General features: G+C 44.1%; 1 protein-coding gene across 1 annotated transcript in view; it reads left to right on the forward strand.

Annotated features, from left to right (window-relative positions):
* The window catches only part of WTIP (WT1 interacting protein), an 86,036-nt gene that overhangs the window by 11,944 nt on the left and 47,533 nt on the right, over positions 1 to 26,559 (forward strand). The window contains exon 2 of the mRNA XM_075101384.1: positions 21,854 to 21,955. Coding sequence (XP_074957485.1) covers positions 21,854 to 21,955 — 102 coding nt within the window. The remainder of the gene's footprint in view (positions 1 to 21,853; positions 21,956 to 26,559) is intronic.

The raw sequence follows: 26,559 nt of genomic DNA on the forward strand, positions 1-26,559 counted from the left end.
AAGTTCATTTTTGTGTGTGGGCTTTGCATGTGCAAAAATGCAGCATGTGTGCAGGGAGTAGTTGATTGGAAACCTTTGTTAGGAAGGTATTTCTAACAAGGCAGGAGAAGTATGATTGAGTGTTTTTACTGTAATAAATCAAGTGCTGACCTGACTCGAAGTGAGACACCTGAGGTCTCTGCTGCTGTGGCTTGATTCTGTTTTCCTGGCCTTGCAGATATGACATTGCCTTCAGTAGTATTAGAGTAGGATCTTGGTTTTGTGTTCTATGTTTGTTCCTGGTGTGACATTCCTACCAAATCCATTTGTTTGGGCCAGATGTTGAATGACTGGAAAATTATCACTGGGGGAATGGTTCTGAGCAAGGGGATAGTGAATAGACTTTGCCACTTTACCCATGGTTTCCTCCATTCAAAAAAGCATGCTAACCTGGCCATGTGCTGCTGCCTGCTGTCCTCCCTGTTCTTGTCATTGATGTGAAATGCAACAGGATTAGACCTATGGTCTCTGTGGACAGTCTCACGTGTTGTTCTTTTTTCCACCTCAAGTTTTTTGTTTTTTTAAAATGTGGAAGAAGCAAAATATATTGGAGCCCAGCACCAGCTGAGACAAAACCACCGTTTATATCAGGCAGTGGAAAGAGCTGTAATTGGTAAAATGATGGATCTTTCGATGTTTCTCTCTGTGGCAGTTGCTATGCTGTTAACCTTGAGCATCCCAATTCTTAGGTGTAGATGGGGGAGACAGGTAATTCCTCAGGGGACAAGGCAGAAGTTTTGATGATTGGATAATAACTGTTGCAGCTCTTTTTTTGCTAAGCAGTGATGTGAAAATTCTCTGCAATTGGTGGGTTGCCCATTTTTAATCAAAGCCATGTTTCCCAGATCAAAACACTCAATAGAAAACAGAGCTGCACAACATTCAAGTGTGTTAGAGTCCAGATTTTGAGCTGGTTTGAGAAATAAGCATGTAATTTTCTGAAGTGTAGGTCAGTAGCTGGTCGTCTTAGAAAGTGTGTTGGCTTGTTGTACCTGTTCCTTGCTAGAGGAGGGCTGAGCCTCTGCAGTGCAGCCCTGTAAAGCGGCAGTGCTTCACGGCAAGTGATGCACTTGCTTTGGTGGAAAACCCCTGCAGCTCAGGTGCAGACCTTAATGACTTAACTCAGGAAAAAACCTCAGGACATCTCAAAATAAAATCCATGTAAGGTTTTAACTAATTAAATTTTTATTTAGAAAATGGAACACTTAGCTGATAAATCCAGACCTCCCTCATTCATGACAGTCCTGTTCAGATCACAGGGGCATGTTTGACTTGCTTCTGACAGCTTGGAGTCATCTTCAGTTTTTATTACACCACAGAGATCAGGGAAAAAGTAAATTCACATCTGTGTTTTACCCTTGCCATGTTTCTCTGCCTGGCCTGCCCAGCTGCCTCTGTACCTCCCAGGATATATCCACCGTGGAGCTGTCAGGTATATATCTGCTTTATGCTTTGGCTGTAAAAGTGATGTGTGGTTTGCCCAGGAACTTGGTATCTTGACAGATAGACACCAATTTCCTGCAAATTATGATGTAAATAGCAAAGAGCAGGTGGAGTTAATGGTGTAAAAGAGGGCTATAATGCTCTGTTAAGTCCTGCTGACCTCTTTCAGCTTGTACAAAGCCAGCTGTGGGCACCGAGTTCCCAAGTTGCGCTGATTGCTTGAAGGAAGAGGTGATGGGTTTATGGAGGTTCCTTGTGAATCCTAGGAAAGCTCCTTATTGCAGAAGCTGGGATCTCACTGTCTTGGCACTGAAGTGTCAGTGTGAAGAGACTAGATTTAGAGACTGAACCTGACTTTTCCACGCAGGTGACTTTTGGCAGGGTGGGATAGAGGCTGTGTCCAGAAGTCATCATCTGCCCAGAACACAAGTCACATAAAGGTATTAAGACCTAGACCCAATGGGGATGTAGAGATTAGAGGAGCAGGTATGGATGTGGGTGCATGTGACACCCATTGCCTCTGATCTGCAGGTGGTTATAGAGAGCACCCTGATGCTGTCTGTGCTGGGGGTGCTGGGTTCTGCTACCACTTTTCCTTTGGTTGCCTTTTTTGCAGTAAAGTAATAGGTCCTACTTATTGATACTTAATGTTTCTTCCCTGAAATTTTGGCAGCCATCAGGTGTTGTCTCAGATGCTGTTTTACAAACAATTAGAAAAAAACTTGCTGTTTTGCTTGGCCTGGAAGGAGAATCTCCTAGTCTTATTTCTTACTAGTTTTGAGGGAGACATTCCTGTGCAAGGTTGGAGAGAGTGGCTGTAGTGGGAGGTGTTGCCTGGTCTTGGAGAGTGGTGCAGGGCTTCCTGGCAGCTGCACAAGCAACACCTGCAAAGCAGGTCACTGCCCAATTCAGAGAGAGGGGAAAAAAAAATCAAATCCACAGCAGGTTTGGGCTTGGAGCTTTGAACACAGCACAGCACAGGGCAGGTGCAAGGCAAGGTTTGCCCCCTGCTGTAGTTTCTGGCAGAGTGGAGGGGTGGCAATTCACTTGCCAAATCCCACATTGCCCTAGAGCTTCAGAGAGCCCTTGTGCTGCAGAGTGGAAGGACTCAGCCAAACCATGCTCTTTTAAGAAACAAAACCAAAAAGCCTTCCTGACCTATTGAGAAAATGAGAAAAGAGAAAGGGGTGCCTTGGGTTAGGCTGAAACAGCCTTGCATGCTGTGTGAGCAAGGTGATGTTACTCTTTTGGGAAAAGTCTTTCTCAACCCCTTCCACACCTGGAAGGAATTCAGGCTGGTGAAGAACTGGACCAGAAAGAGGTGATCCCCAGAGGCTGATTTGCATTTATCCACAAAGAAAATACTTTGAAGGTGCTCCAAGTGCAGACTTGCAAATCAGCTTCCTGGTGTGCCAAGTGTGTGAAGCTCTGCCTTTCTCTGCTGCTGCCTCTGCTCCCCACCTTGCAGGGGCTTTGCCTGGCTTTCCTGGGGGAATGGTGGGAGTGACAATGGGCAGGAGCAGGGAGTAGCTTGGACCCATCTGGCCACAGTGGTGGCTTGCCTCTGGCTGGTCAACCTCACTTGTGTCCGTCTAATTTATTTCTGTAGCTCATGAAAGGGAGAAAAAAACCCAAACACAACATGCTAGCTCCCAAGCTTAAGGCCAGATCTTGGACTCCTTTGTGGGCAGAACTTCCTTTGAAATTACTAGGTGTTTTGCTTGGTGAAAGACTGGCAGATTGGGAAACCCAGTGCTAGATTATTGCAAGGTAAGAGAAAGGGTGCATTGCAAGATCTGATGGAAGTACTTTCTTTTTTCTGATTAAGTACCCCATGAATAATGGGTATTTGCTTAGAGCTTTTTCATTTCCAAATAGGTTGGTCTGTGCCAGCATGGGGAATTTCTAACACTCCTCTGCAGGTGGGATGACAAGTGGAGGGACTGCCGAAAGCTACTGTGCCTGGGTTGGAGCAGAGCAGGGGACTTGGGACCTGACTGCCCTGCCCACCAGTAGTGGTGTATGTCGTGCCTGGGGACTTTCAGCATGGAGCTGAATCCCACCTGTGGGAACTGGAGGCCAGTGGCAGCAGTGCTGGTGGGGGCGAGGGTAGGCTCTGGGCTGCTGCTGAGAGCACATGCCCATGCACAAACATTATCTGGACTTCAAGCCACAGGTGTCAGGGTAACAAGTAATACTAGCATTTTTCCCTCTCCCCTTTTTACATTCAGGTGTTTCTCCCTCTAACTCTTCTAGTCTGTGTAGTTGGGTGAGGACAATGAGCACCAGCTGATCCCAATAGTCAGGGTTCCTCTGTTCTGGTCTTTTGGGTGGGGGTTGTCCCTGCCTTAACTCCTGTCTTCTGTCAACCTGCAAATACAAGGCCTGTGTGGGCTTGTAGAAAGACCATGGCTTCTGCAAGGAGGTAGCTTCTCTGGTTGCTCAAGGTTGCTATGGATTTTGCAGTGATATTCAAAAGCAGAGAGGAAGAGGCATGCAGTGGTGGTCAGGGGAATGGCTCTTCAGAGGGTGAGTCACTCTGGGAGTACTTGCTGCAACTGGGCAGCTCAACCAGCAGGTGCATTTGGGGAGCTTTTAAATTAGTGTTGCTAACCATGTATTAAATGCAAGAGAGAACTTTGATTCAAAAAAGGGGGGTGGGGTGTGCTGCTGAGAGCTCTGGCAAATATGTGGCAATATTTGCTTAGATTTCTGAGAAACATGTTATTTCACCTTTATTACAAAGCTTATGCCTGTGTATTTGCCCCCTCGCTGTTTTCCAGGCTTTTGACATATCGAGGCACTGTTCCTTGGTCCAGAACTGCCAGCACCAGGGCTGAGATGAAAGTGACTATAAAACCACATTATTTCTATTTTGAGTTGTTTTCATTTTGAACACAGAACCAAATTATAGGGACACTATAGGGCAATGTTAAATTTTAAGTTTTATTTTGCTTATGTATGTTTTAAATTGGATTAGGCCTGCAACCAAACTGCAGTGAGATTGATGGAGTCTTTCCTTCTCAGAGCATAAGAACTACATACCCAGGTGTCAATCATCTGTAAAAACATCTCCCTAAACAGTAGACATTCCTGTTTTGAAGAAAGATCAGCTGCTGGGACAGGCTCAGTTCTGCACACATCACTTCTACCTGCAATACTACTGTTCTGAAAGAAATAGTTACCAGCCAGAAAAAGTATTAATTAAGCCTGTAAACAAATTGTTGTTTGAATTTTTTGGACTATGCAGCTTGCAGTTTCTGACCAAGCAGTTGACTTAAGGGAACAGAGTAAATGTCTTGGGGTCTAAAGTAGAGTAAGATTGACTCCAAGGTCAGCTGTGACCATTTAATAACAAATAGTTGCATGCTTGTTTTTATGATGCAGCTCAGGGCTAGGGCACTGATATTTAAGCCTAGGGGGAGAAAAGGTGAGATAAGGTTGTTCTGTGCAGTCTGGAGTGTAGATTTGAACAGAGAACAGCCCACATGCTTGATCCTAAATAGGAGTAATGTATTTCAAGTGTTCTTTTCTCGAAGAGCTCCAGGATCATATCATTGGGGAATAGCAAGTAGTAAACTGCGTAATATTATACAGGGAAAGAAGAGGCTGGAGTCTGGGGGACATCCAGTATTTCAGGTCTGAGTTGAAGGTCCTTCTGCTGTCAACAGATGCTTAGATATTACCTACTTCAGCAGGTAAAGGACTGAAATACCTGCCAGGATTTAAACCTAGTTCTGTAGAGGAACACAGGTGGTTTTTCATGTGTGGTGTGGTTTTTTTCCTTTCTTTCCTTGGTACAGTGTAAGTTGCAAGGCTATTTCTTATGTGATATCCCATGTTCACAGTGTGTCTGATGGTTCAAGGGAAGACAGGGAAAAGGATGCACGTTCATCCTGTGTTCCCCCTGCCAGAGACTTGTACGAGCCATTCCTGTCAGCCTGAGTCACTGACACCACTGCAAGATAAAAGCTGTGGTTCCCATCAGATGCAAACCAGTAGGGGACAACAACTTGTAGTGATTGCTCAGTTTTTCTTGCTTTGCTTGAAGAGACATCTCTCTTTCTGGCTATGGTGGAAGACAACCAGAGAAGACTTTTTGTGACTGGTACTAGATTGAAACAGAATCTGTTTTAACTGAGGATAAACAGTGATTCCTTCTCTAAATTGGACAAAGAGCTCCTGTCTAGAAATTATAAAATCCTTCCTATCTCAAAGGCACCTGCGGGAGGAGCAGGGAATGTGTAGGCACTAGCTCAGTACCAGTTCTGTACTTCACTCTTAACCTTGCAGACACAGCACAGTGTAGAGATTCCTCATAGATTTTTTAAAAGCTACCCTTATTTCCATGGATACAATTACAGAAGAGGCTAGATTCATCTGGAAACAAAGGCTCTAGTAATTAAAGGGCAAAATAAAATAAATAACAAATACGCTAATTCTTTTAGCTAGTTTTCAAAACAGAAGTTTTGTGAGTTGGTTTGGTTTTGGTTGTTTGTGGTTTGTTTTTTTTTTTTTAAAGGGAACATTTACAAATGCATTTCTTGGTGGATACAGTGAAAGGAGAGATTCCAAAAGGGCTTTGCTGCAATTAAGGGAATGGTTGCATTAGGTTGTACTGCGGTGATTTAGCATGTGAGAAGGAAAATCCCAACTGAGTGATTTACACACTGAATCCTGGATGTTTTGATTAAGGGTTAGACTCAGAAATGCATTTATGCTTATTTGGAACTCTAAAGAGAATCCACTGGGGAGTTAAATCTCTAAGTAGGAGTTGAATGTGTAAATATTCACGGGTAGCTCTTTACTCACTCATGTAATTTTGTTGTGAATTTAGTTAGGGAAAGTTTTACTTGAAAACTGCAATCCAGTCCTGACTAGTGCCTGCAATAGGGGAGAGCATGCCTGTAGATTGTCCTGACTTAGGATGTCACATATATGAATTCTGTACCTTACTAACTTAAAGGAGTTATAAAGAGGCTAGGAAGAAGAGATCTGGGAGAGCTAGTTGGTTTTTTTCCCAAGGATTGCTGTCTCCAAGCTCAGGAATGGTCCATCCTGACATTCAGGAAGTCAAGCAAGAGTGACAGGAGGCCTGCATGGATAAGCAAGGAGCTCTTAAAGAAATGAAAGGGAGATATATAACATATGTGAGGTGGAAGCAGGAACAGGTCACCTGGAAGGAATATAAAAACACTCTGAGCACACACACAGTTGGGATCAGGAGAGCCAAGGCTCACCTGGAGCTGGATCTGGTAAAAGATGTGACGGTCAAGAAGTGCTTCTGTAGATGTAAGAACAAAAAGATGACTAGGGAAAATGTGGAACGGGGGTACTGGGGTGGCCTTCTATGATGAAAAGCTTGGTGAATAAGAGCAGTGAATGTTGTTGATAGCAACTTTAGCAAAGCTTTTGATACTGTCTCCCATAACATCTTTCTAGACAAACTGATGAAGTACAGACTAGATAAGTGGACTGTGAGACAGACTGAAACTGGTTGATCTGCTGGGCTCAGAGTTGTGACCAGCAGGATGAGGTTGAGTTGGAGGCCAGTCACTGGTGTTGCACTTCAGAAGGCAATACTGGGGTCAGTACTGTTCATCTTCATTAGTGACCTGGATGATAGATGGGACAGAACACACCCCTAGCAAGTTTGCAAATTCTACTACACTGGGGAGGAGTGATTGGTAGACTAAGTGTATGTGTTGTCATTCAGCAGGACCTTGACAGGCTGGAGAAATAGGCTAAAAAGAACCTCATGAGGTTCAACAAAGGGAAATGGAGAATCCTGCACCTGGGGAGCAACAGCCTTGTACAATGGTATGAGCTGGGGGCCTAGTGGCTGGAAAGCAGCTCTGCAGAAAGGCCCTCCGGGGTCCTACTCAACATGAGGCAGCACTGTGCCCTTGTGGCAAAGGAAGCCAACAGCATCTTGAGCTGGTGTTCAGACCCAACTGTCTTGGATCATAGGAATACTGAAGCTGAATACATGCCCTGGATAGTCTGCCTGGGAGCTGGGTGCCCCCATGATCTGTCCATGCACTGCATATCCCCAGTGTCTGGGCAGTTTGCCCACAAGAGCTGTGGCTAAGCAGGGTACCACAGGGCCTGGAGGTTTCAGAGTGGGTTGTGTCAGCTTGTGGTGTGGGTAAGTTTCAGGTGGGAGAGGCACCAGCTCCCTCCCAGTGCCCAGACAGAAGGTCCCACTGCTGTGATCTGAGCCGACAGGGCAGCTCAGGTCTCATCTGGTCTTCCCAATAGCAGTTCCTCTGGTGCCCACTTCTCAGGTGGACCTTCAGAAACTTAAAAGGCCACAAAACACCTACCACATAGATCATAATCAGATGGCAATCAGATGTTTATTGCTTCTGTCATCCTAATCTGAACCACTGCTTTAATAGTAGGGAAAATATTTACCACTGATGTTGCATGTGGGGTTTCCGCTGGGCTCTGTAACAATGAACAGACAGCGCAACTGAGGTGGGAAGGGTTACCTCTCTTTATTGCTCCTCTGTGTTTTGCTGAGTATTTTAATTAAAACCAGATAGAGGAAAATATTTCACACTGTTTCCAATTTTTGTGATTTCACCTGCTGTTGAAAATTGCATTAAGACGTAACACTGAAGGGATGATGTAAAGAGGAATGAATGCTCCTTTTTGCTGCTATGAATAGAGGCTTCTCATATCGGTTATGTGTTGACTTTATAATTATGAGAAGATTACATGTTTCTGTTACTTTTTAGCTGGTCCTCTAAGACGTAAATTAACTAACATTTCACCACTGTGTATAATCTTTCAAAATGGAGAAGGGAGGATTAGCTGATAAATTGCATAAGATCACATTATTTGGAGATGTTTACTGCAACTAATGAAGTGGAAAGTTACCTTCCGAACCCTTGGGTCTTTTCTTGTCTACTCACTCTTTCCCTGGTTTTGCAGCTCTTGAGTTTTCTTTTTGCTGCCTCTAGAAAGACTTTTAATCAATAATTGTCCCGGAGGTGTTTGCTCCACAACTGTGCTTTAGTTGTGTTTTTGTAAGTGTTGCTAAAAATTTAGCCAAACTCCTTTGCTGTCTGACTGTGGGTGGTGGAGCTGATGAGTTACTAAATGTTTGGGGGGCTGGATGCTCAAGGTGGTGGTGGGATGTCAGGACTGGGAGAGAAGAGCGTCATGCCTCTTGTTGCCACTTTGACTTGACTCTGGCATCTAGCTGCACAAGAAACGTCTTCCAAAATTCAGCTAAAAAAGAGGATGCCTTGCCATGTTGGTGTGGAGAAAGGCACCCAGTGCTAGTTCTGGGAACAGGCCTGCTGTGATGTGCAGTTGGGTCCTGCAGTGCTGAGGGCTGGTTGGCAGCTGCCAGTGTGTCTTTTGCAAAGACAAGACTTTTTAGGCACTGGGGTGCTGGTGCCAGTGCTACGCACAGTGATCATCTTGAAAGATTAATCCCCTCAAGCAAATAGCCTTTGACATTGGCTGTTAGCCATTGATGCCAAAATGTGTTTCACTGTTCTCATCTTGGTGCCAATTGCTATTGCAGGACATGTGTTCTTTAATAGGAGTGGCGTAGCACTTCGGCTAAGTGGTTGCAGGTTTCTCTGTGAAGGTTATGGGCCAAGGGTTTGGCTGCAGGGGCAGTGGGCAGCTTATGAAAAGAGCAGATGATGCCAAAACCCCATTATAATTGGGGTTTGCCTCTTCTGCCAGATACTTGCTGAAATAACTAATTGAGGAGCATCTTCTATGTTTTTTCTTTTGTGCCCAGCTTTTGCGGAGGAGCCAGGCACTTCTACCATTGCTCTGTCTGTAAGAATATATAAAGGTGGGTGGTAAAATACCAAGTGTGTTTCTAGGCATGCAGCCTACTAACTCTGGATGGTGGTTTATCACTAGCTGGGAAATGGTGTATAATTGAGTGCATAAGCAGAGACTACTACACATGCTTCTTTGTCAGCTGCTATGAGCATGCCCATTTCCCCGTTGTTTTAATCTGAGAAAACTAGCTCTACTTTTTTCCCTATTTGTCTGACCTTTTATACTAATTTTGTTCCCATTTTGTGTCAAGATGAGTGAAACAGGGACAAAACAGAGGAGAGGGATGGTCCTGACTGATATTCGTGCGTTTCTGGATCATCCATCAATACTAATTGGGTGCAGATCAAGAGTGTGTTCATATTTGTCGAATTAGCCAGACAGACAACGTATCCTGGTGTTCACACCAGCTGCTGGAGAGCAGACTGTTACCTGATCCAGAACTGACAATACCTGATCCAGCAAAAAGTCAAAGCAGTCCAGACAGATGATACCTGACCTAGCAGAAATCCTGCCAATATGAAATTAACCATCAGTACTTTACACTGTGTAGCATCTTCTAATATGGTACTAAGAGTTGTAAAGCTGGATTTACTTAGTTGTTGGAACATGACTTCATCTACTGCAGTGCTGCTGCCCATCTCAGTGGAAGGGTTGCCACCGAGCAAAGTGACCCACTCCTGCAGGTCTGAGCAGTGCTGGCTGGCTGCAGCTGCCTTGGAGAGCATGTCACTGAGGGTGAAAATGGAGCTCAGGTCCTCTCACAGTTGTGTGAAGCTCAGAATTAGAGTGTTTGCAAACAGGAATCTGACTAAAGCCTGGAAGAATCACCACTTGTCTGCCTTAGGTCTGCAGTGGTGAGCAGCTGAATGCATGGGACTGCCAAGGTGTACAGAAGCCTCATTTTGCTGTGGGAGTTGGCAGTGTAGTGATTTTCTGATTTTTCACTTTTTTTAACCCAGTTGGATTCATGGGAAGGTGATGAGCCTACATATATAGCATGTAGTGTTACTGTTTCCTGGAGGTGGAGGAGGCAAAATTAGAATATCCTGTTTGTGTCATTAGTGCTGTATTTGACCAGCTGTCCCAAGGGTTTTTAACTTGCTAGATCAGGATAGGCTTTTCTTATGGTCTGAGATTCTTCCTGTCCTACTGGAGCAAAGGAGTGTAGCTGTTTGCAGTAGCACTGGGCACCTCCCTGGACTGGGCCTTACAACTGCAGAGCAGACTGGGCTTTTCACTGTAGCTAAGGTAGGGAAAGCAAGGCTTGCCAGGATACGTGCTTCAGAACTAAAGTCTGTCATGAGCTGAAGGCAGGAGAAACCTATGGCAAATGACTTTCTGAAATTGTTGTTCCTGCAGGATGTCCTTACAGGAAGGTATGTCCCTCCTCTGCGTGTTCTCAAAGCATCCTTGGGTCCAATTGACTCGCAGTGATTGGGGGGCAGGGGGGAACCACACAAAAAAACCCACCAACCAAGTGATTCAGAAGGTTGAGGTGACAAAGGTTTTAAAGGAATTTCCAGCTTTCCCTAAGGAAGTAGTTCAGTCTTTCTAAACAGCTTGGTATAATACCTACCTATATACATGCTTTTGTTTAAGCAAACCTATTTATACTTCTGGAAATGATAAAGAACTTCCATGTGGCAGAGAGAACTAGTGAGCCGGTATCATTGGCACCTTTGCAGTCCGGATGGTGGAAATATGGGGCTTCTATGGATGTGCAGAGCTTGGGTACCGCTTGTGGAAGGAGCTGCTGAATTTATAACCTAATGTGGTTACGTAATGCCATGCCTTTTCCAGACTGTCATGCTCATTCTGGAACTAGACCATTATCTAAAAAAATAGAGAAGTGCACCTGGAAACTTTTAGGCTAGTCTCCTTGTTTAATCATGAACCCATTTTAAATATGTCAAGGAAGGCAGCTGTAATATATGACCTTTTTCTGCCATATATTAGTGATGACTCATACGAGCAATGTCAGGAGAATGTAATGAAAAGTCTCTCCAACTTGACGTCTGTGCAGCTGATGTTTTCAGGTCTGATGTGGTGTGGAGTTCAGGGTATTTGGGCTGCATTGTTGGTGCTTTCCGTATCACTGTTGCGACCTGGTTGCACAGATTTTTTTTCTAAGCTGAAGCATTTACATAGATCCTGTCTTTTCTGTGTTTAACTCTTTTTCCTGAAGGCCACACAGGCATCAGTGGCTCCCATTTCATAGGGAAAAGACCCAAGACAGGGCAACTAAATAGTTTGCTAAAGACAACTAAGAAAGTCCAAACTGGAAAACAGGGCTGGTACAGTAGAGTTGCTGGCTGGTTCTGTGCTCTGATCACTGTCATTTATATAGGAAAATCTTTAATGTGTAGACAGATATACTGTTATTAATGTGTGGTATCAGTAAGCACAAAGGTGATGAAAATACGAGCTTTAAATATATCATTTATTGTTTATTTACTGTAATAAACCTGTCTCAATGTCTGTAAACCTGCAACTGGAAACAGCTTAAGTAAAACGTAGCAGGTCCACATTCTGACCTGCATTATGCCAGAGTAAATCTGAAGTAATGCCTTGGACAAGCATCTCATCCTAGACCTCAGATGATCTCCAGTTGGTACAACCAACTAAATGAACTTGTAGAAAATAAAGCACTGGTTGAAATTGCAGTACCCATGTTAATTAAAAACCAGATGTTTATGTGTGAGTGCATTTGCAACCTGATGTTTTTTTGAGAAATCTCATCTATCACTACCTGTGAACTACCCCTTCTTATACTGATTATATTGAGGTATGCAGTGTGAAGGTCTGCCCTTTTCCTAAATCAGCGTGAATATACAGCTGCCCCACACCAGCTTCCCACCAATAAATTTGCCCAGGAGCACGGGGGAGCTTTGGATGTTGGTACTACATCTTTCTGGACTGAAACGAGCGATGCTCCTGCAGGTCCTAACTTTTGCTGTCTGTGTGACCTCTGTGTGTGTCTCTGGGTTTGCCTGGCAACACTGGATGCGGTGGTGTGTCCTCCTCTGCCAGCAGTTGTTACAAGCTCAGTTTTTGCTGGCCCTAGCCTGTCTTCACCTGATTTCTACTATCACTGTGCTAGAAACTTTACATTCCTCAAGTAGATGGAATTATATTTGTGATCGCACATTAGGTTCCATGCAAAGTAAGTGTGGTTTGAGCTGAAAGGCCTTGTTGACCTGGTCCCTTTGGGCTGTAAGAGGATGAATGTCTACAGCGAGACATTCAGGTGTTCAGCAGTGGAGGGGCAGTAGGAGGGGGAAGGGGCTTTACAGAGGTGCTTTTCCCTCCAAGTCATTCATTCCCAGTGGTGACCCCAGCTGTATGCGTCTTCTTACTTTGCAAATCCCAGTAATTACAAGGTACTTCTTTTAGAAGGATTTTCTTCTCTATCTTTTTTTTGGTCAATAATTCAGTTGCTGAAGTTATTTGCAAGTCCCCTTGTGCTGTGGTGGTCAACTTGAGCATGAAGCTTGAGCACTCAGCTGAACTCTGATCCGTAGACAAAGCAACCCAAAGCAGCACAGATGATAGAGCAGCCATGAGAACTACTTGGTCTTCCAGTTTGTTGCCTCAGCTTTCTATAAATGCCAAGTGAGAAGTATAAATTATTCTGGAACTGCCATGTACTAAATCGAGAAGCAGAGAAATGAATGAATTTGTAAACCAAGTGTCAGTGTAACTAAAACACTGCGCAGAACAATAGGCCTGTGATATGCCTGGTGCCATCGGAGGCTCTGCAGCAGAGTCAGAGATCGACACAAAGGGAAGTTGTGCAGAGGCGTGTCAGCTGCGGCTGAGGCAGGATGAACTATGTGCAGATAGTAATTTCATGGTTCAGAGCAGTAATTTCACATACTGTATGAAGCAATAAGCATTTGCTATGCTAGCTTCAGGCTTTCACTGTGTGACTGGGTGGATCTACTTTAACAGTAACAAAAGCCTTCCAGTTTCCAGCAGCTGCTAAACGGAGCTGATACTGGCTTCCATGATATTTCCCACTCCACAGTGCTCACCTGGAACTGCTGTGGTTTAATTCACCAGCACAAACATGCCCAGGGCTCATAGCTGCTAAAAGACGAGGCTGGGGAGGGTGGTGTTTGAGAGTTGTTTCTACAGCCTTCTGCGTTCCCAAACTTGCACCCATCACCTCACCCTACATTTGAAACCCTGGCAAGTTTTGGACAAAACAGAATAGCCTATGTATTTACTGAAGCAAGAATAAATAGGCTGAGGCCAAGCCCTGCTGACCTTCTGGCAGCACTGACCCCTCAGGCAGGGTAAAGCTCAGCTCCTGTGTCCTGATCAGCACAGTCATTCCTGGAACTGGTCCCAGTGCCTCCCTTTGTGCCCATGACCTCTCCCAGCAGCTTTGTCCTATGCAAGCCACAGCCTTGTTAAGCAATAGGCAGTGGAGGTAATGAAAGTTACTCTAGGAGCTGGAGTTAGAACTTGGAGCTTGCTTCTACAAAACTTCTAGTGAATGTGAACTTCACTGTGTTTACAACCAAATGTAAGTTAATCTTAAACTTTGATTTTTCTGAAGAAGTTCTACACATGCATCCCTCCTTCTCCAAGCCTGTATATTAACTGAGTAAAGCTTCCTGTAGGAGGCAGGTGCTGAAATGATGGAGATCATCTTAGGTAAGCAGATATATATCTTAAGGCCCAAAGTAGTTCGTTGGTGGGGTATTTATGTTCTTTCCTAGAGGAGGCAAGCAGGGTCGGGGCAATCTCAATAAGGTTTAACAATGACAGTAAAAAGTTTCCTGGTCCACAGGCTGCTTCTTGTCTTGCTTTGCTTAAGGTGTGATTTGTGTTAGGTACCGTGGCCTGCCTTCCTCCAGTTTAACCTACTCCAGCCTCCAGCATGGTCGCTGCAAGGGATACATGGGTACTTGCAAGGCAGAGTTATGTTACTGGATAGGGTCAGGTCCCTCCTGGCTGTAGGGTGTTGCGGTGCCAGGTTTGAATGGGCTGTGGCTTGGGAGGGGAGATTAAAATGTTTACCTGAGCATTTCCCACTTTTCTTAATCCATAATTTTCAACCTTAATTCAAGTTGTGGTGTCGTCTGATTTTTCCCCAGGGAAGAGGGTAGTGCTGGTAGCTTACCAGACAGTCCTGTCATTCCTATCATGACAACTTATGCAATTTTACATTGCTGCTGAGCGTGTCCAGGATATATTTATTAATTGATAAATTGTACATACCAGATCTTATTTTGTGTTGGGTGTTCAAGCCTTGGTACTTTTGCCAGGTATCTGCCAGGTGACAAAGCCCTCCAGCAAGAGCTACCTCTGGTGGTGAGGGCCTGGGAGGGTTTCCTAGGCTGCCTCCCCTACTCCTGCCTGAGTGCTGAAGAGGCTCTGCCCCTGTGCCCTGGAAGGTGCCTTGTTTCCTCTATCTGCCTTCGCCTGGGACATGACGTGTGCGTTGGAAGATCCCTCCTCCTGTGGTTGTTGGAAGGAAGGGAGCATATTTCTTGACTGAAGTCACATCTCAGCATCCGAGCTGCGGCAGTCCAGGATGTCTGCACAGTAGCTGCTGTCAGCTTGGGCAGGTACTGCTGCAGCAGTAGCACAGCTGCCCAGGCTTGGGGCAGCTCTGATGCTTCACTATTTACCCAGCTTCTTAGCAGAATATTTTTTAAAGGTAGTAGCAACACCCTGTGTAAAACCTGTCTGGGTGTGAGATCACGGGCTGCAGGCACTGCAGCCCATGTGGGAACACGACCTGTGACGAGTGACACCTGCAGGCATCTGGTGCAGCCCCTCCACAGTCCTCCTGCTCTTGCAGCTGGCCCCTGTTGCTGCAATTTGATTTCTTGAGCTGAGTTAAGGTTTCCCTCCTCTGTTCTTTCTGCTTCATGGCTGTAGTTTTTAATTTCCCTGCCCCTGCACCTTGGCTAGGCCACAGGTGTGGAAAAGCTTGTTGGGGTCTTGCGTAGAGGTGATCTTTTCCTGTCTGAGAGAAAACACAAGGGGATTTTGCAGTAGTCCAGTGTGATGTTCACCCACCCTTTTCAGAGCACTGCAGCATGAGCGGAACTGCAGAGTCAGGGAGGGAGTAATCTGTGCCATGTGTTAGTTGTTAATTTTAGCTTTACCATAACTCTTGACGACAGGGCTTGGTTGTTTCCTACTGTAGGCAGCATGTAGCAGTTATCCTGGAGATACGGTGTGGCTGTAAGACAGTAAAGCTGCAGCTCATCCCTGAGCTGTGGCACGCTGTCAAGGAGTGTGATGGTGAGATTCCTCCTCTGACTCACACAGCTGCTGCCTGTGGAAGTTGAGAAGCCATATGGTACCATTTTTCATGTATTTATGCAAAACCCTTGACTTGAGGTTAAGTGAGGATGGCATTTGGCACAGGCTGAGTTCCACATGTGTCTGAGGATGAAACTTGGCCAAAAGGTGGCTGTATATCTGCCTTTATATATACTCCATTTAACCATTGCCTACTGTCCTTTTTCCAGTTCTGGGTACCTGGTGAAGTCTGTATTAAGTACCAGCCCATACTGGCATGGTCAAAGGAGTGTCCCAGGATTTGCAGTACGAGTTTCAAACTGAACAACTTCTAATGTGTAGGCTACTACAGGGAACTCTTAAAAGTATGTTATAGCAGACTGAACAAAAATCATGTAACTCTAATATCTTCTGTAGGTTGTTGCTGATACCTTTGCTTGTTATAATGCATTGTGTTTGGTCTCGAGTCGAGCAAAACAGCTGTCTACATCAGAAAATACCTGTCTTACTTTCTCCTGATGCTGATATTAACGTTTTGCTAATGCTTGAGTTACCCAGGGAGCATCATGCTTCTGACGGCTGTGTTGCCGTACAGTGCTGGAGGCTTGCCTTGTTGCATACAGAGATTTCTTCTGGCTGACATGGTCAAGCTTGGTGAAGTGGACTGGTTAAAGGTCTGGGGAGCGCTGGTGATGTGCTGTAGCTAACTCCAGCAGGGAGTGTCTGGGACCTCTTTCTAGTGTCATTTTTGTTGGTGGTCTTTTGCTGTGGTCCACAGAGTGTGTTTGTTCAGTCTCTACTCTTACGTTTGGTTAAACACTGTGTGAGGATGCAAACATCTCTTCAGCACAGTGAAGGTACACTGGGATGCTGTGCTCCCACTCAGCCAACCTTTATGCAAACTTTGGGTATATGCAACATCTTATATAACATCTTTTTCTAGCTAGAGAGACACTGGATCTGTAGGAGAGCTGATGACCTGGGTGGAAATGCAACAGTTGGATGTGTTAAAGAACTGGAGGCAAGTCGGCTGCTTAGAACAGAGGTGTTGGGAAGGACAAGGAATTGTATAAAGGCTGAAGCAGTTGATCTGAAGTCATGTCAAGTGAAGTGTCAGAAATGAGACATGCTTGCTCTGTAACAGAACATTCTTCACAGGCAGTTTAACAAGCTTTGGAATTAAATCTGGGGGGGGAAAAAGGTGATGTAGCTGTTATGTCAAGGCTTTCACAAGCTTGCAGTCTGGGCTGTGACTGGTGGAAAACCAGACCTGAACACCCATGTAATCAGTGCTTTTCCTAGGCAGATATGAGCTCACACTATACTCACACCACAGCTGCATGTGTATTTTCCAAAATACACTTTTGGAATCATACATGTGCTTTTTAAGTATGCTAATCATCTCTGTGGTCATTCATTCCTGGAGTTAATGACTGGTGTCTTAGAGAAAATGAGTTAACAAACTGACAGCTGGTTATAACGAATCACTTGCTGGAGAGGCCAATGTAAGTTTAACATCCACAATAAATCCCTCTTGCTTCTGATGGTTCAGTGGAGCAATGGCAAAGAAATGAGGCAATAACTTCATTTATCAAAACATTTAATGGCTGCAGTAGATCTGTGCATGAGAACTCATAGACAGAAATGCCAGAGAATTACAGACTATGGATTTCTGCTACTCTTTGAGTAATATTAAAGTATAAATGGGAAAAGGTAGATCTCTGTGTAACCTCAGTCAGGCTCTCAATAGCGGCCAGTTCCTGGGTACATGGTTGGCTTAAAAAGATAGGCAAGAAGGGCACAGATAGCTGGGGAGCTCTGGAAGTGCTCTCCTCTGGCTCCACTGCCAAAACCAAACTGAAATACCATACCAGGACCTGATGCTGAAGTAACAGATTGCTCAGTTCTGGTGTGAGCCCCATGTTCTCTGCTGTGCGTGCAACCGCTCCTGCCCCCAGGCCCAGGGTTATTGCAGAGCTTGTCATATGTGATGAGACAAGGAGCAGGTCTGTGGATGCTGTCTGCTGCTGGGAACAATTCCTGCAGCAGCTGGCTGATCGGATGCCTCTTCTGATCAGTGTCCACAGTAATCAATGGCCATCTTTCATCAGCAGTTAACCGTTAACTCATGGCAAATAGCAGACCTTTTGCATAACCTTTGGCTACAAATAAATAGATGTAGCAGCCTTGGATAAAGCAACAAATATTCTGAAATTTCCATTTCCTATACTAGAGCTGAGCTAGCCTGAGGACCAGCATTTTCTTCATAATTTGTATGCAATGAACTGATGGAGACCTAGCTGGCAGCTAGCTTGTATTGCAGGCTTAGCTTGGGACATTGGTATCTGATTAATATTGAAGCTATAGTTCCTGTTTCACTTGAACACTGAAATCCTGTTTAGGATTTTTTAAAAATCTATTAATAGATTTTTAGTTTTTAAAAACTGTTTAATTTGGCAAATGTGCTCATGGTCCAAAATGGCACCATTGTGCCAGGATCTTGAGCAGGTTGAATGAAAGGCTAATATCTCCATGATTTGAAATGAGGGACTTCAACACCAAGAAACCCATGACCTATGAAACATTTTTTCCATTTGAGTATTTGAGTATTAGTAGCATAGGAAGACTTTTCTTGTTAAATATATTTTTTAACTTGACAGTGTCCCACTTAAACTGATCGCACTCCACAGCCCATATAGGTGGTTGTGTTAATGCTGCACTGATCTGAAACAGTTTGTTCTCAGAAATGGAGTTTAAAATGTGTCTTGGATAGCTTGGGGGCGGGGGAGGAACGGGCAGGCAGAGATTCATGGGCATCATGTTGTCTGACTGCACTCTCATTGAGAGCCCAGTGAAGATTACTGGGTACAGTTCTCCCACCAGTTTTACTCATCTTCATACAGCTACCTCATAGGGACAGACAACATTTCTGTCTCTGGTGTGGCAGCTTACTCTAATTTGTATAGTAGGAACAAATAAAAGCAAAACCCATGGAAACTGAACTGAGCCGTCAAGTGCTTTGTTAGCTGAACTTTGTTCTTCCTGCTATTAAAGTTTCTACCCGTTCATAAGATGCTCATTTTCCCCCCCAGCAGCTTGCATTTGTATTTTTTCCTGTGTGTTTGTGTATAAAATGTTCACGGCACAGCAGGGGAGAATTCTGGATGATTAAAGCCCAATTTTGTAGTTCTTGAGTTCCTAGACTCTTAAGTGTATTAGCATCAACAAAACTGCTAATGATTAATGCTAAGCTTGTGTGTACATTTGTAGAAACAGGGCCTCAAACAGCACATGGAGCACAGCAGCTTCATTAGAGTTGTATGAGGCAAAAAATATCCACTTTTATTTTCTACTGTAGTGCTTTAAAAATTACACAGCCTTGTCTTGAGATATCACAGAATCCCAGGTTGGAAGGGACCTCAGGGATCATCTACTCCAACCTTTCTGGGAAGAGCACAGTCTAAACAAGACGGCCCAGCTCCCTGTCCAGACGGCTCTTGAAGGTGTCCAACGGGGCTGAGTCAACCACTTCCCTGGGGAGATTATTCCAATGGTGACTGTCCTCACTGTGAAAAATTTCCCTCTGGTCTCCAATCGGAATCTCCCCAAGAGCAACTTGTGTCCATTCCCCCCTGTCCTCTCCATGTGACTCCTTGTAAAAAGGGAGTCTCCATCTTCTTTGTAACTACCCCTTAAGTACTAGTACATGGAGATGAGATCCCCTCTGAGCCTCCTTTTCTCAAGGCTGAACAAACCCAGCTCTCCCAGCCTATCCTCATATGGCAGCTTCCCAATCCTTTGATCATCTTGGTGGCCCTTCTCTGGACCCCTTCCAGCCTGTCCACATCCTTTTTGTATAGCGGGGACCAGAACTGTCCACAGTACTCCAGGTGTGGCCTGACAAGCACTGAGTAGAGCGGGATAATGACTTCTTTCTCTCTGCTGGTGATGCCCTTTTTGATGCAACACAGCATCCTGTTGGCCTGCTTGGCCGCAGCAGCCACTGTTCGCTCATGTTGAGCTTTCTGTCCACCAGGGCCCCCAGGTCCCTTTCCACAGAGCTGCTCTCCAGCCAGGTGGATCCCAGTCTGTGCTGCGCTCCCAGATTATGTTTTCCCGGGTGCATGACCTTACACTTGTCCTTGTTGAACTTCATAAGGTTCTTGCTGGCCCACTCCTCCAGCCTATCCAGATCTCCCTGGAGAGCAGCTCTCCCTTCTGGAGTGCCTACTTCCCCACTCAACTTGGTGTCATCAGCAAACTTCATCAGGCTACACTTGATGCTGTTATCCAGATCGCTTACAAAGATGTTGAATAACATTGGGCCCAATATTGATCCCTGGGGGACTCCACTAATGACAGGTTGCCAGTCTGAGAAAGAGCTATTTACCACCACCCTTCGGGTACGGCCTGTCAGCCAGTTCCCCACCCGCTGCACAGACCACTTGTCTAGGCCATAACACATCAATTTCTCCAGGAGGAGACTCTGGGGGACCGTATCAAAGGCCTTGGAGAAGTCCAGGTAGACAATATCCACTGCCTGCCCCATGTCAATCAGGCAAGTCACTTTGTCGTAGAAGGCCACCAGGTTTGTCAAGCACGATCTGCCTTTAGTGAAGCCATGTTGGCTTTTCCCAATCACGTTCTTCAATTGACTTGTGATGGCCCCCAGGAGGATTCATTCCATAACTTTCCCAGGGATTGAAGTAAGGCTGATGGGCCTATAGTTACCCGGATCCTCCCTCGAGCCCTTGTAGATAGGGGTAACATTTGCCTTCCTCCAGTCCTCTGGGACATCCCCCATTCTCCATGACTTCTTGAAGATTATGGAGGGTGGCCTTGCAATGATGTCAGCCAGCTCTCTCAACACCCTCGGGTGGATGTTGTCAGGGCCCATTGATTTGTGGGGGTCAAGCTCCTGTAGTAATTCATATACTAACTCTTCCTTCACTGATGGTGGGTCGGTGTTTGGTTCAATTGGCAATGTTGTTCCCAAAGCCTGGGACCCGACAGTGCTGGTAAATACCAAGGTGAAGAAGGTGTTGAGGACCTCTACCTTTTCTGCATCATTGGTGATTGACTCTCCTTTTCTGTTTAACAGTGGGCCTATGTTTTCCTTCTTTTTCTGCTTATAGTTGACATACTGTCAACCATACTGTTGATATACTGTCCTGCTACAATCAAATAGACATCACTGGGCATCTTGGAAAAACTTAAAATCAATGGTCATGAGTATGTGACAAAAGGGCATCAGTTCTCTGGCATTTTGCTTCCTCTTTATGGAGATACAGAAGAAATGTGATTATTGAATTAATCTCCCTGCCTTTGTTGGAATATAGAGAGGTTATGCATAGCTAAGAGTTAAATGCATAGGCGAAAGACTCTTAAAGCTCTAACTGTGGGGAAAAAGCTTTTTAAGAACTAAAAAAAAAAACCCTCAAACCCCCTCTTTGTAGAGCTTACTGAAATAATACCATTCTGGTAAGTCTGCCATGTGTGGAGCTAACTACTAACTTCGCCAGTGCTAAGCTGGTTCTTCATAGTTTGGTCTCATGCGAACTTCATGGGAGTCATCCTTGGCATCGCCAAGAGCAGGCTTAGACAGCGAAGGTGAATTTCTGACCCTGCTGAAGCAAAACTGCCAGCCAGAATTTTTGCCCTTAGACCATAAGAAAGGTAGAAGAAGCCTTGCTCTTCTGTTTTGTAAGGTGTCAGGCTATGTTTATGAGGTTACATACTACTATTCATGGGAAGTTAAACAATTACTAAATGTGACTGACAGACCCATTTTCCTGGTGCTGCATGGCTTCTGCCATGGGCCCATGCTGTTGATGTTGCATTGCTGGAGTGGGGCAAAGAGAAGCCTTGTGGTTTTGAACTGAATTGTTTTATTAGTGATTATTGAGTGTAATGTGATGGAGCACCTAGTTGTGAAGGTCTCACTAAATTATTTCTGGGCAAACAGAGTCATTTCCAGGGAGTGTGCAGATTTTCTGTCCTCTTGTTGCACCTGCCTCTCTTGGATTTCTGTCTTTAGCCACCCTCAGTCTCCAAGCATTGAAACACCAGCAGAGGATTCTCCCCTTCCTCTTTTATTTTGGGTTAATTTCAATGCATTTGTTTCACTCAGGCTGCCTGCTGCTGTCTTGGGTACTTGAATCTATTCAGGGTGAGGAGCTCATTGATTTAGGGCCTGATGGGGGTATATCATGAGTGTTATGGAGTCAATGGCCTGGAGCTGTTTTTAGGAGCGATGGAGGATTCTAACTTTTGTTCTGTTTTTGCTTTGTAGGTATTTGTATAAAATGTGGAAAAGGTGTGTATGGAGCGAGCCAGGCTTGCCAAGCAATGGGTAACCTCTATCATACCAACTGCTTCACATGCTGCTCTTGTGGTAAGTCAGATCTACCGTAGGCTTTGCTAAGTGGCTTCCTTTTATAATACATATTCCTGTAGCAACCAGTGTGCAAAGTAAGACCTCATATTGCCTGATTCCTGAGGCAAAATTCCTGTGCAGGACTCCAGCTTCAAGAATTGTTATTTATTTGCCGTCTGTAAGTGTTCAATGGTGTTTTCTTAAGCAACAGCCCAGAAAAGTAGTATTTGGTTGTTTTAAGGGCTGCATTTAGAAACTGTCTTCAATCTGGCGGTTATAAGCACTACGTACTTTAAATCACTTGTGTTTATGGAACTGTAATGTGCATTTATCACTTTTACAGAAAACCGACAAAACCTGCATAGCTGAAACCATAGTTTCCCTCACTTGCTATTTGCAAATGCAACTCTAGTCAAGCACATATATTTGTTAATTCTGTATTGAAATAATGTTCAGCAATTGTTCTCTTACGTTCGAATGTGATAAGAAATAGAAGCTGCAAGTTGAAACACCGTAAGCTATTACAATATTTTATTTTTGTAGAGGAAAACTTGCAAGTCAGACACTGTCTTCTTGCCGTTCTCAGGACTGTTTTAGGTTTCTCTTTTAATCTTAATGCATCTGAAAGTGATGGATTCTGTATGTGATTTGGGGAAGTCATGACTTTGTCAGGGGAAACAGGACTTGGAAAATTCAGGGCAGCACTTTCAGAAGTGTTTGCCTTCAAGCATTGTGAACTTAAGTTGGAAACTTCCTCAGTGTCTTGTCTGTAACTGCTGAGAGCTCACAAATTCCCACTGAGTTCAAGGGAAGTACGAGAGCTTAATTTTCAGGAGTCGGGTGATTTTTCTTGATACACCCATGCATTTATTTAGGTTGCTAATATATGAAAATATTTGCCTGGATGTTGAAGATCTTGTTGAAATACACACAGCAAAAGATTTACTCTGAGTAGAATACACCGAGCATAAATTGTTTATAAAAAGGATTAATTAAGGATTAGAAAAAGAGTAAAAGATTATTGGTATAGAACCAAATAAGTTGATAATGAAAAGGCCATTGTAAAGTTCACTTGTGAAAGAAGTGTTATCTTTTCCTGAGATTTGTACAGGTAAATATTGGTTTAAAGAAACCCACAACCTGAACGTAGAATTTAGTGACCTTTATAAATGACTCTGGACTGTTACCAGGTCCTAGAATAAACTCATCTCGAACCTCCAGGGATCACTCTCAACTTTGCTCAAGTCTGACAGTGAATGAGTAGCTATTTTGTTGCCTCCCAAAGTGAACAGCATCCTGCTTAGCAGAGAATTACAAAATATGATATGGGATAATATCTATCCACTCACTGCCAACATTAACCTAACCTAATTGCGTGGGTGAATTCCAGCTTCCTCTCTGGGGTGGGCGTGGGTTTTTTTAAGTAGTTGGGAGGTGTGTTTGCTACCACAGGGGTCTGTACACAGGTCACTATTCCTCAGAAGAATGTATAAGGGCCAAGGAATGTATTTTAACAGCAAAATACAAACCCAACTTAATTATTCAAAAGCACAACAAGCTTTTCTGACTGTCCTGGTGTGGTGTGTGTGGCCAGTGTACATCTACTATAGGGCAACTTGAGACATGTCCTTTTGGAGCATAGTTTTGCCCCACCCCACAGTGCTGGTGGAATTTCATGATTCATACAGCTTTCTGTGAGTCATGCACACGCACAAGGAAATGGTGCTCCAGGTTGTCTTCTGAGCTTCTTGCTGTACTGCTTGTGGGCTGGAGGGCCCAGCTATCATCTGCCAGGATGTTTCACAAGCAAGGAGGGCTTGGATTTCCTTCTGTCTGCAACCTCTGATACAATCCCATCGAAAGGGGAATGTGTGGGGACATTCTTATGTTAGACACTGAAAAGGTGGATGTGCTGCTCATGAGGCAGTACTGCCCGAGTGCAGTTAAAAAAACTTGATCAAAGCTCAGTTTCAGCTATATGTAACCGAGTCAAAACCAGAGCTTTTCCTCTCAACTCAGCTCCAAAATAGTATCAAAATGAGCACAGCTGGAAAGGGGGTGTTGCATTAACTCTTTGGTTTACCGCTTTATTTAGGGCTGTGTGGTCCCTGGGAAAACCAGTGTGATTCAGGATAGTGCCAGTAGATCTAGGGCCTGGGAACGAGGCATGCAGGTCCCATCTATGGGAATTTCATCCTGGAGTGGTTTGCTGAAAAGGCTTTACAAGACCTCTTGTAAAAGCAACCAAATGCATGCTTTTCAGTACTGCAGATAATGAACAGGGAGTTCATTTTACCTTTGGTGGGATATAGGTGGGACCCAGGTGAGAATGCTGCACTCTAGTTTTGGTGCCCACCTTTAAAGAGATGAGGAAAAACTGGACAGGGTCTGAAAGGAGTTACATAGATGATTAAAGACTGGCAGAAAACTAATCATGAGGGCCCAGTGTGTTTTGGGTATCAGGAATGATGGGAGGGACATGTGGCTGGAGCTTGTAAACACTTTTACCAGAAAGCAGCATTAGAAAGTGGTCTCGTATGTACTAGAGACAAACGCAAGAGAGAGATTTTCTGGAAGCTGAAATCACACAATTCAAACAGGAAATCAAAGACAGTTTTTATACGGTGAGGATGATTAACTGCTGGAATGAAATAGCAAGAGAAGTGACAGATTCTCTACTCTTCTTCGTTTTCAAATTGAGACCAAATGTCTCTGGAAAGTGTTTTAAGTTGAGCCAGGCTTTTAGATTCAGTATGTAGGTAACTGGGTGATCATTCATGACCTTTGTTAGGCAAGAGGTCACAGCACATGGACTAATGCTCCTTCTGAGCCTTTGACAGTAGAGTTAAGTATGTTAGTACTCTATGTCTAAAACAGTTCCTGTGTACTAGTTCCTATGTAGACTTAGAAATCTGAGATAGAGTAAGAGCCCAAGCTTGCCTTTCTTTTTCTCTTCTTTTTTCCCCAAATAACAAGAACAACTCAAACTCCGCTCTAGTAGTTACCAGTCCTACTTTGGATATCATGAATCTAGAAGTAGAAGGTAATAACTAAAGAAGAAAAATTCTGTACCTGAAGACATCTGATTCAAATAAAAGCCCAATAATTAACCATCTACAATTAAAAAAAATTTCAAACCATTGGGAAAAGTTGTGGTTTGGAGACCACTCAGGCTGACATGTGATAATGAGTGATGGAGCCTCCAAGGGCCTAATTTCAGCACTCGGCAGTGTTTTCAGCTCAAAGACAAGTGCAGTTATGCAGATAAGTGGGAAGAGACAACTCAGAGTCAGTGTCCTTTCTTGGGCTCTTCTTTGGGTTTAACTTTGGTTTCAGTGCCAAGTGATATCTGACAGGGTGCCCTGGTTGAAAAGGGCAGCACGTGGCAGAATGGGCCATCCTGCACCTTCTAGGGAGCATACAGTGCTTGCCCCAGTGCTGTCCTTTTTGACTCCCATCACTGTATATTACACCATTGCTGGAGGATTTGTGTTGCTTGTAATTAAGAGTAAAACCTAAAATACGCTCACAGGTGCAGGCATCTCTGAGGACCCCAGACCTGCTAGCGCAGAAATGTAAGGAGGCAAGGATAGGTTCTCAGGGCTCTTCTGCAGTGATGGTGGTTAGCTCTTGAGAACATGAATGCAGAAGGATAAGTATTTCAGAGATACAGTAAATAAACAGAAGACTTTTGTCTCCTTTAGATGTTTTGGTAAAGTGTTCAAATGGTAAATCTTTTCATTGTCTTCCTAGGTTCTGGCAACTTCAGGATAAAACTCAGCAATATATTGATTGAGTTGTACAGGATTTTCTCAGAAAAATGAAATCTTGCCAGTGAGCTGAGGTCAGAAGAAGAATGGTACAGAAAAATAAATGACCTACCTAGCAGGCAGATCTTGTGTTTTTAAAATAAAATGGTGCATTTCTGCCCCTTTAATGTGTTCAGTGGGCTTTGGATAGTTGAGCCTTGCTCTCATAACTGAGCATGTTCAGCATCTCAGAACTCTGCTCTGTCAGTTAGTTTGTGTTATGTCTCTGTGTAAACCCCACTACCTTCTGCAAAAAGCCATGCTCCTTAGATAGCGCTTTTTCAGACTTCAGATAATTCTCTTCAGGTAATGTAAAAGCCAAAAGCGATCCTGTTTCCTTGGGGTCAGATAGTTCAATGTAGATCTGTATCCACATTCTCTTAGAGAAGACAACTGAAGCTTGTTGGGATGGTTTTTAAATGTAGATTGAAATTCTCTCTCAGCCCTAACACCACTGGAACCTCTTTTAGGCCTTGATTCAGCAAAACACTTAGACGTGTCCCTAAATATGTTAAATTACTCATATGTAAGCATGCTTTGATGAATCTTAATAGAGATGAATTAAGACAAAAACATACACTGTCCTCCTTTCTGTTAAGTATAAAATTTTAGTTTTGGCAGGAGTTCCATAAGCAAAATCTGCAACTGAAGACAAGAGCTGAAAAATGTCTGCCTGAAAAGCTCATAATCTAATTCCTCTTGGTAGTATTTCAGAGCATGACAGGACTTCTTGAAGAATAATTACAATAATGCCAGATTGTGTGCTCTTAAGTGCAGGTGAACAGTTGCAGGAATTAGTGGGCTTTATTTGAT

Source organism: Phalacrocorax aristotelis, chromosome 8, assembly GCF_949628215.1.
Source record: "Phalacrocorax aristotelis chromosome 8, bGulAri2.1, whole genome shotgun sequence".
Classification (NCBI taxonomy): Eukaryota; Metazoa; Chordata; class Aves; order Suliformes; family Phalacrocoracidae; genus Phalacrocorax; species Phalacrocorax aristotelis.